Source organism: Typha latifolia, chromosome 7 (genome assembly GCF_019914945.1).
Source record: "Typha latifolia isolate L0001 chromosome 7, TyphaL0001v2, whole genome shotgun sequence".
Classification (NCBI taxonomy): Eukaryota; Viridiplantae; Streptophyta; class Magnoliopsida; order Poales; family Typhaceae; genus Typha; species Typha latifolia.
Genome location: NC_133092.1, coordinates 5,010,135 through 5,020,415, shown reverse-complemented (window position 1 = coordinate 5,020,415; position 10,281 = coordinate 5,010,135). Strand labels below are relative to the sequence as shown.

The window sequence follows — 10,281 nt, the reverse complement described above, 5'->3', positions numbered from 1 at the left end:
GCAGAGAGGAGAAACCCTTCCACCAACTAAAGCCGGCGAGGAGAACCCTCAGATGAGGGGGTGGAAAAAAATTTGGAACCCTAGCAGGATCAACCCTGCTAAGGCCGGCAATGCAAAAAGATTACGAAAACAGACTGTTGAACTAAATAATTTCATCATTTTGTAGTTTACAAGAAGATAAACAAATACTTAGATCTCTCCTAAAATACAACTTGAAAGAAAAGATTGTTCTTCTATTAGCATACACCAAACAGAAGAGGAGAAATAGGAAAAAAAAATCAACAGAAGAAAAAAGAAACTTGCACTGCCTGTGATATTACAGAAACACCATTTCTCTGGTATTATACTGACAACTCAAATTTAACGAAGCCAACCTTGTGATGCATGCTTGTATATAAAAGTACTACCATGCATTAGATAGTACCCACAATATCCAAAAAGAACATTGGAAACACATATAAATATTCCCTATAACTTATCAAACATCATAGATAACCGATAATTACAAGCTAGCTCTGTGGTTGCTTATGTTGTATCTCTCTGCACAACCAGCTTCTTTAACTCTATATTAACAGAAGATTCTCTTGATCCATCACTCGATTCTGTGGCATTGTCAGTATTTTGTGCTTTCCTCCTCTTTGCCTTTTGCGCCCAGCCCACGAGGCCCTCTTGTATGTGCTCATCAAATATCGCCTTCTGGAAATAGCTTCCCATCTTGAACCAAGAAAGAAGTCATTTGGTGCTGCTGAGTTTCATTAACATGGCAATAACAAGAAAAAGGACTCACCTGCGTGACAATCGCATAGAGGGGTAGGGTGCTATAGCTGCAAAGAAGTTGAACAATAAACCTGCCAACAAGAGAACCATGTAGGATTCATAACGCTATGCCATGAGCACAATCATCATCCAATCCTTTTTCGCAACCATATGGGTGTCCAGGGCAACACTCAAAGATGAAAGACTCCAGAAAATTAATGATTTTTTTTTTCACAATTGAAGGACAGTTGATATCTACCCGCTAAAAATGAAAAAGGCCAACTGGAGAATAGATACCATCGTTGCAGTTTAAAGTCTTTAGACTCATGCAAACTAAGAGGAAACCTCAAGAAAATCCTCGACGCGAGAATCATCTAGACAAGAGACTAAGATAGAGATGACAATTATAGTTAACAAAATATGAAATGCAGGTAATTACCCAATGACAAGTCTTGGTACGATGAAACCAACTTGTCCCATGATGCACGAGTCAAACCCGTAGGTGGCCTGCATGGAAAAAGGGAATGAGCAGAAACCTTTATTAAGCATAAAAAACTTTTTCTATTCTCTGCAACTCCAGAAGCTCAAGTTAAAGAATGTGGGTAAATAATTGATATATTTTTAACCTCAAAGGATAGCTTAAACTTCTAAAGCTACTAAGGATATTAAAAAACAATTTGGTTGAAACAAAAGTAAAGATTGCCCAAGAATTAATTAAGCACTCTCAGAATTAACATTTCATGATTCTTACCAGTATCCAAAAGAAGAATGCAATCTCAAAGGCATTTTGGAAGAGAATAAAGTGAATCAGGTACAGGATAACTCGCGGACGGTGGAACCAGAAGTGATCATCTGATGGTTTCACTACCAATTCACCTTCAATTGCAGAGTGTTTCTCAGCGACCTCATGAGCTAGTTGAGATATGACATGCTCCAATTTGGTTCCCACAGCTAGCAGAAGCTATGAATATGAAATAGAGTAACCGATGAGTATCTTAGTCACTGAAGCACAGCAGAGCAAATCCCCAAATGTCAAGACGAACAGGCATGTCAAAACATAGGCAAGAAAGCATCCTAAGTGAGAGTCAGTTAATGGTGGATTTAATGCAGGACAACAATAGAAAAGGCACAGGAATGGCATGTCACCATGCCAATAAGCTCATACCTGCTTGAGTACATAAATGACAGCCATTGGACCAACATAATATGAAGTATGAACACTGGTTGATACCCTTAACATGTAGCATGGGACAAACTTGAATAAGTGTTGAGAAGACACTAGAACATGCATGTCAATGGGCAAAAGTTGGCATGCTTACCATGGGGGGGGGGGGGGGACTTAGATTATTGTTCACTGATATGATTGGTGGTTAAGAGTCTCAGTGTTGTAGTGTCTGGCAACTCTAAACCAACGGCATAAAGTGTTGTGCTTAATTGATCACACATATGCACATGTATGGGTAAATATAGTACATCTCGTATCTTGACTTCCCAATTATAATGCATTGAGACATCAACAAATAAGTTTCATTATCCAACACAGTTGTACATGCCAACCATATAATATCACTTCTCCACATCATCCAAACAATCACTGCAATATTCAACATCATCATGTCTTTTCCAAGATATGATTGTTCCATGAATGATGCAAATTTTGTTCTCAACAATTAGGTCCATTATTTCATTCAAGTCGTCTGAGGAATGACTTAAGTTAAAAAAGAAAGAGGAAATAGACAAAATGTAGCCAGGACTCATCAGATTCATCCATAAATGGAACTAATGGTCAAGTCAAGTTTCCTTCATAGAAGATACTGGGTCAGCAAAACTTTAGTAAGTCATGGATGATGCATAATTCAACCTCGTGTAATTTCTCAATTTTTCAAATAGCCTTTCTGAAATAGTTTTAGTCGCTCCTAAAGATATAACGAGTAAACCTTCATGAAAATTCTGATATCATTACATTTCTGTGGCAACGAAATTTCAAGGCCCCTTGGAAGTTAATCTGTTGAAATTATTCCAAATCCTAAAGATCAAAAAATGAAAAACCCTCGATATGCACTGAGGTCAATGATCAAGCATAAGATGAACAGTCATATATTGTTTATGTGCTACATTGTATATTACTAACACATGGAGACAACATAGACTGAAATCCTCCAGAGAAGCAGCATTTCTGAAGCTTTAAAGTAATCAAGGAAACATAAAGAAAATCTCAATCCTGTAATTAGTAATTTGTATGTTTTTCATTTTATTTTCCTTTTCCCCAAGAGAAAACTTTATGCCGTTATATAAAAAGGAACCTCATTGAATAGCCCTATATGCACTAAACGCAAAACAAGACATTCATAGGCAGTTGATAGATGTGTTAACTTACAATCAATGGAACAAATGCAATCCAAAAATATGTATGCCAACCTGCACAAATTAAAAAATGGGTGGTGTTAAAGCTTCAGTTGAGAAGTGATTAAATGCAGAGTTGCTAACAAAACCTAATGAAACAGTAGATCTAGTAGTAAAGTGATTGTCTACACAAGAACAAATGAGAGTTTGACAAGACCTGAATAAACAGAAAGAAGTATATGTAAGATCAATGTTTTAAAAAGCGGCCGCGGGTGGCAGGCGGTCACCCCACCGCCTAGCGCCTAGGCTGAAGGCGGGCGACAAGACGGGTGACAAGACGGTCTAGCATTTTTAATATAAATAAATAAATAAGTATAGTATATACAGAAATTTAATAGTGCACTAAACCAAAACACTAAATAACATAATCACATTAGCTAATTGCTTATTAATGATAACTGAATAACTGAGATATCTATTTACTAACTCTAGTTTATTCACATGAATCACATTTCAAAATCCTCTAATCAGAAATTATATACTTAAATAACAGGTAATTAGTAATTCCTCCAATTAATAATGCATGACAGTGAAAAAAAAATCCCTTCTCGTAATCTTAATTCAATAATTCATAAAGCAATTAGCAATTAACTCCTCTAAATTGGTTAGTTTTATTAAACCCGATCCGCTATAAAACCCAACCCGCTCACTAATAACCGCATCTCGACTTGGCGGGCCGAAGCGCTAGCTCGCCAAGTCGGGCCAGGCGGCCCACCTAGCACTATTTAGAGCCTAGGCAGCTCGCCAAGGCGCTTGGCCGCCTTTTGCCGACGCCTTTCAACATGGCGGGGCGGCCGGTGCACCGCCCCGCCATGGCGGCCGCCTTTTCCAATAGTGTGTAAGATCATATCATAGAAATCCCTAGTAGATTGCTTGTTACGGAGGGACCTTGAATGTTTAAATTTGAAAGGAAGAAATTTCTTAATATTTTACTTGAATGTGTAGATGTTCCATCTAGAGTTAGAACATACAAACTATTTAACCAATACTAAGAGATCATAGTCTACAAAGCTAGACCTCCTAAGGATCGTAAGGATATGGATGATGTAGAAATGTAGTAATGAATTGGTTTTCCTTAAATTGGCTCATTGATGTAAAGAATCAACAAATCACACGTAATTTCTAAAATCAAGTTAGAAAACTCAAAACAGTGATAAAAAATCTACTTCATATACATAAATGAATTCTCCATGAACTGATAAAATAACATAGTATGGAAATCAATTATACTAATAAAAATTCATACTATTGTTTAGAAAATTGGGGAGGCAAAAAAAGTAATGCTTATTAATGATATCAGAGGTTGAGCTTACCACCAACATTCAGCAATAAGAATATCACCACAAAAATCCACAGGTACCAACTGTAAGGTAGCAAAAGTAGAGATATGAGGATCTAAATAATAAGATAAATGTTATAACATGTTCAATACTGAATATTCATTAGGTAGGAATTCAATTAAAATAAGCCATACCCTGCAAATTGAATGGGAAGCAAATAAAAGCAATTATTTCTAGTGTGAACTACCTTATGCCAACAACTTTTTTAAAATCAGCTTCCAATGCCCGTACCATATATTTATGAAAATCAAATTTGGGGTTCCCCCTGCAATGTGTCTGCAACGAAATAGGACTTAAGGTTTAAGGTGAATGTTCACCAAAAAAGTGAGGAAAGACTTCCATTTTCTCATGAACTGAAACCTTACCATAATGAAACCGAGTCTCATTGTGGTGTAGTCCGATTTAGTGACAGATCCATAGAATTGTTTAAGAAAGGAATGCTGAAAAAGGAAATAGTCAGTTAGATTAAACCAAAATTTCTGAAAAATGCATGAACCATCAACCAGGCATCTTCAGCAAGCAACACATGATTCATATCCTCTAAAGTCTAAACTTTGTAAAAAGAGATGGACAAACTCATCTTGGACATTTACCATAAAAGTAGCTGAATCCTTTGGGAGACCTAAGTCAACAGATAAAGAGACAGTGCTCCATCTCTGAGAATTTTCTACTAGTAAAAGAAAAAAGATGATGGAAAAAAATGACCACAGACATAATCATATGGACAGTTCCTTATTGGATATATCAACTGTCAAGACCATGCAACTGGATCAAAGAGAATCTTATGAAAGAAATATTGGCTGGCAGATATATCATCTTTATTTGCAGTGCTGAGAAAATTAACAGTTGATGTGGGCATCAATCTTCAATTTGACCAAAATAAAGTTGCTTGAGTCCAATTTTAGTCTAATTGGTCTAATTAGACTCAACTTATCTTCACATTTAATTTGTTGAGTTGATTTTTAATTCAAATTATCAATTAAATTAGTCAATAGATAGACATGGTAAACCTATATGCGGGGGATGTCCACATTGAGTTATTACCTAAATTGGGTTAGTCAATTTAGGTAAGACCTAATCAATTAGGATCCTATTAATAAATGAATACTATTAGAATCTCAATTGATTGTTATGGTAAGCTTATATGTGGGGAATGTCCACATTGATTTATTACCTAAATTAGATTAATCAATTTAGATAAGATAATCAATTAGAGTCCTATTAGAAAATAAGTTTCTATTAGAATCAGCTAGAATCAAATTGTTAAACTATTTAAGGGTTATTACATGAGAAACAAGGAACGATTGGAATAAAATTTATTTGAAATCTCTCATTTTCTCTCCTGCAGTCTTCTTCTCCTCTCTCTCTCTCCCTCTTTCTCCTACTCTATCTTAAGATTCTTTCCTAATTTCTTCTACTTCTTTTCTAAACCTCTTTCATTCTTCAATCTCTACTTTTCATTGGTTACTTGTTGCTGTTCGAAGATTCCAGTGGTAAAAGAGAATCTTTGGGTGCCCGGACGTGAAAAGGAAGACTTGGTTTCAAAATAAAAGCACTACTATTCTATGTATTGGTAAACCTAAACTCTAAAGTCTTTTCTTACACCATATTTTATGCCTTTCTACTATCAACATGCCTATTTAAGAGTTGAGGAAGCTACTACCTTATCTGAATGATTTTTTCTCCTTCCATCTAGTAGTGATCATTTTAATCAATTAACTTTTTATCAATTATTGCTTACTATATTTTACTTTAGTTACTTATTTGGGTCAATTGTTCTCCAAAACATTGCATTCGTACTAGATTTGCTGAGTCAGGTTGTTTGTTGGCAATCAAACTAAATGACCTTATATACCTATGTATATATATACACACATATAGACATGTGAATTTATAAGTATATACAATTACATATACATTGTACTTATACATGGATATACATATACATATATAACAATGCATTCTTTCATAAACAAGGAATCTGAAAATGAGGCGGAGTCTCGAAGCAACAAGATACGAAAGAAACAAGGTACTAAATCAAGAGTGGCATGACTACAGAAATGTAAATTTCACAAGAAGGATCATTGAGAGTAATCTTTCTGCTGCTTGTACTGGAACTATGTAAAGGAAGAAAAAGTTCAACCAAAAAATATTATACGGTACAAGTATTCTACAAAAGCGAACATAACATAATAAATTAGTGTAGCATCATGCATCCCAAAAAAAAAAGTTCTAATTATTATCTGTTGGGTAACTATGAAAAGGTTATATTAATAAAATCTCCACAGTGTTAAGCATAATCAATAATAGCCAAAGACAATTGAGTGATGGGATATAATTGAAGATGCCTTTTATTCCATGATACATGAATACTTCCTGTATATCAAAAGAATTTTAAGATCTAATTACAAAAATATCTAGTCTAAAATTACTAAATCAAAATCATACTGATCTCATAAATGAAATAACAATTCAGATACAATGGCATAGCAAGCTTACCACCCAACCCAACATCCAAGAATCTTTGCCAATGCCTTTGAAATGGTCCTTGATAAAATCAAAATGATGCACATAGGTGAACTTCTTCGGTCCTGCAGTTTTAGCTTACACACGTCAGAAAATAAGAAGGCAAAAAAAGAGACCAACTTCTGACTTTCCTAGGGAGAAAGCTTTAAATCAAATCAACATTCAAAACCCACTCAAAACACAAATAAATATCAATTAAAAGAAGCTACTAAACAAGCAGACCAGCTGTTGCGACATCTTTTTGTATTGCAGTCTCCCAGTGCTTCCATTGATGTATCTGAGTCGTAAAAGAAGGTTATCATTTGGAAAAGCTGAACTACAACAACCTTAGCATCTTTGAGAATGCAAAGTGAAATTTCATTTACCTTTGCCCCTCCTAGCACCATAGTCAGAGCGCTGAAAATCACATGAGTGACTGCCAGAACAAATATGAAAATATGCAACTGATGAATTGCTTCAAGAGACAACAGTGGAACTTTCCCCTATAACGGAGAAGGTTAATTAGTTAGTTATAGGGGAAAAACCTGCATCCAGTGCACTAACTGCCAAATAAATCAGAAATGCGGCAAAATTTAGTCACAACATTAGTTGATTATATGAAAAGAACAAAACGAAAAGTAATTCTATGGTTGATTTCAAAAGATTAATTTGTCCTTCCTTATATTTATTATGCATTACATTTATTAGCAGACCTAATGCAAATATTCAACTTGGGCAGTCACTAGTTATAAGAAAAAAAATCTCTTCATCCATCCAAACAAAATAGTCCCTTGATCTGCATAAAAAATGGTTGTACATCACTATCAAGCAGCTTGGCATAGTCGTAATTTATTTCTTCCATATATAGAAAGATAAAAGAAGATCCTTAAGACTATCGAGCAGATAGTAGCACGTATTCCTCCTGTATATCTATTTAAAAATAATAAGAAAATAAAAGCATCGAGAATACATTTTCATGGTTACTAGAACTGGCAAGTATGTCCAGTCAAAAGCATTGTAAAATCTGTGCTTGTGTAATAATATAATAGCCTAAAGGAACAAAATAGCAATGCATTCCTGTAATTATTCTTCCAGTATAGAAAACTTCAAGCAAATAATTGAAAAAGTACTAAACAAGCTAAGGACGTGTTCCTTCTGTCTTATTAAGCTTTACAAAAAACAAAAAAAAGGAAACATACGACTGACAAAATTGTTGTAGAGATAACATAAACAATTCCCATACTCTCATTACCCAAGAAGAATACTTCCACTACCATATACTTAACAAACTTGTTGGACAAAAGCAACAAAAAAATTGCATCCTAATTTGGTCTACTAACCATCATTTCCAAAATTTGCAGCCGAAAAGAGTACCATGCTATTGCAATAAACCAAATAATGACTCGAAAACACCTACAGAGATTTCCCTACCCCTTAAATAAAATTGATTCGAGTCCACGCAAAAAACGAATACTCCCATCAAGAATGATGAACTTTAGAGAGGAAATCAACCTTGGTCGCGCAATGCTCCACACCAAATCCACTCTCGGAAAGCAGCCGCCGACCACCGCCAAGAACACCAACGAAGAATTGGGACCTAAAGTGCTTTTCCCCAGCGTCGGATCCCTCCTTTGAATGCTCCTTCTTACAGGGGAGCATGTCGTTTGTCCAACTCGTAGGGATACAAATCTTCTGGATCGCCCCTTGGAACACCGTCAAAAGCAACGAAATAAACCCCAACAGCATCAACTCTACCCAACAAAAACCGGCCCATTTCAGAATCCAAGAGGAATTTACGGAAAAAGATATTTCTTAAAAAAAAAGAACGAGAGAAAAGAAGGTAAACGAGGAAAGGACCTTCCTTTACTTCCTGAAGCGCTTCGAACAGGGGTTTCTGGTTCTTCCTCTTCAATGCCTACCAAATTGACAACGTTGGTGACAAGGGTTTCGATCCAGATTAGCAGGCGGAGCGAAAGAAGAACGACAGACACGAAGTAAGGTGGCACCTTTCCGAGGCGATGGAGCAAGCGCTCGACGACGAGGGAGATGAAGACGATTAGGGAGCAGACGGCGGCCACGATCCATGTCGGTGTGTACTCTAGCTTCATGTTGCCTCCTAACGCTCCACCTTCTCCTTCCCCCATTGTTCCTTAAAAATTATCTCCTAGACAAGACAAGTACTCCCACAAAGAAGAAGATATCGCAAACACGGAGAGATCCAAATCGAGATTCTTTTTCAGGGAACCGGGGAGCGGAGAAGAGGAAAAGACACGGCACGATCCCCAAGTGAAGAGCCCGAGCCTGGTCGGAACGAGAGACGTTGGAAATTGTTTTGAGGGGAAAAAAAAGAAAAAAAAAAAAGGAAAGGTAAGGTTGGTTTCTTTTCCTGTCTTTTTTCTTAATTTTAGTTTGGTTATTTATTCGAGTAGCCACGAATCCAATGCGCGAAAATTAAAGAAAAAAAGAAAAAATATATATATATATATTGTTTTCTGGACCACATGATACACATGGCACCAAAATTTCGGAGAGACATAAGCAAAAAAATACATATATATTTTTTAATTACAAATAACTGCAAAATAAAAGGTAACTTTAAATTTACTAAAATATAGGGTGTTATCACGAAATAAATTTAAATTCTCTTCGGTCGGAAGCAAACGAGTGTTCTTCCAAAGAAAAACACAAGAGCGTCGCTGTATGAAACGAACCGCCAGTGCTTACCAAACAACGTTTCGTCTATTTGTGAAGAATAACATCGCGTATAAGAGCCCTACAGCAAACAGCAAAATTTACTATGGAGACGAGCCAGCGCGACCTCGCATTAAATGTTGGTGGCACATGATTGGATCATCGTGTTCCTTCGACAGCACTGGAAGATAGCGTGTATTAGAAGAGTCCAAAAAGAGTCGGACTAAAATGGTTGGTAGTATTTTAAAGGGAAATTTGAGTATAACAAACTCATTATTAACGAAATTATAATTTACACCTTATATATTTACTATTTATAAATTAAGTCCTATAATTTAGCTATGTAACGTATAAAAATATTCCGTTAAATCTTAACTTAAATATTTAGTCAAGTTTAATTAATCTATCTAATAGTAAAGTATTTTCTGCACAAATTTATTTAATTATAGGGCTCGTGTAGTCTTATTAATCTTTAGAGAATTACTTCTGGGATTATATAAAGCTAGAGAAAACTGCTAGTAAAAATATATATAATTTTATTAAACACAAAGTGTTATATACAAATTTATCTATTTTAAAAAAGAAA

The 10,281-nt window shown here is 35.6% G+C and overlaps 1 protein-coding gene across 1 annotated transcript; it reads right to left on the bottom strand.

The window, feature by feature from the left end:
• Positions 1-359: 359 nt before the first annotated feature.
• Positions 360-9,396, bottom strand: LOC140791893 (MLO-like protein 1). Its single transcript, XM_073142612.1, has 14 exons — positions 9,011-9,396; positions 8,862-8,919; positions 8,517-8,755; positions 7,391-7,507; positions 7,248-7,302; positions 6,999-7,090; positions 4,865-4,939; positions 4,687-4,775; positions 4,473-4,522; positions 3,134-3,174; positions 1,508-1,717; positions 1,196-1,263; positions 788-848; positions 360-714 (listed from the first exon to the last, which is right to left on the bottom strand). The coding sequence occupies exons 1-14, from the start codon at positions 9,146-9,148 to the stop codon at positions 526-528; spliced, it is 1,482 nt and encodes a 493-aa protein (XP_072998713.1). The 5' UTR covers positions 9,149-9,396; the 3' UTR covers positions 360-525.
• Between the last annotated feature and the right edge of the window lie 885 nt (positions 9,397-10,281).

What these genes read in the sequence shown, in the direction of transcription:
- LOC140791893 (XM_073142612.1), bottom strand. Translation starts at nt 9,148, where the DNA reads ATGGGGGAAGGAGAAGGTGGAGCGTTAGGAGGCAACATGAAGCTAGAG. An exon ending in TGCTCCATCGCCTCGGAAAG is followed by an intron (nt 8,920 to 9,010) that starts GTGCCACCTTAC and finishes TCAATTTGGTAG; the next exon opens with GCATTGAAGAGGAAGAACCA. An exon ending in TGGTGCTAGGAGGGGCAAAG is followed by an intron (nt 7,303 to 7,390) that starts GTAAATGAAATT and finishes TTTACGACTCAG; the next exon opens with ATACATCAATGGAAGCACTG.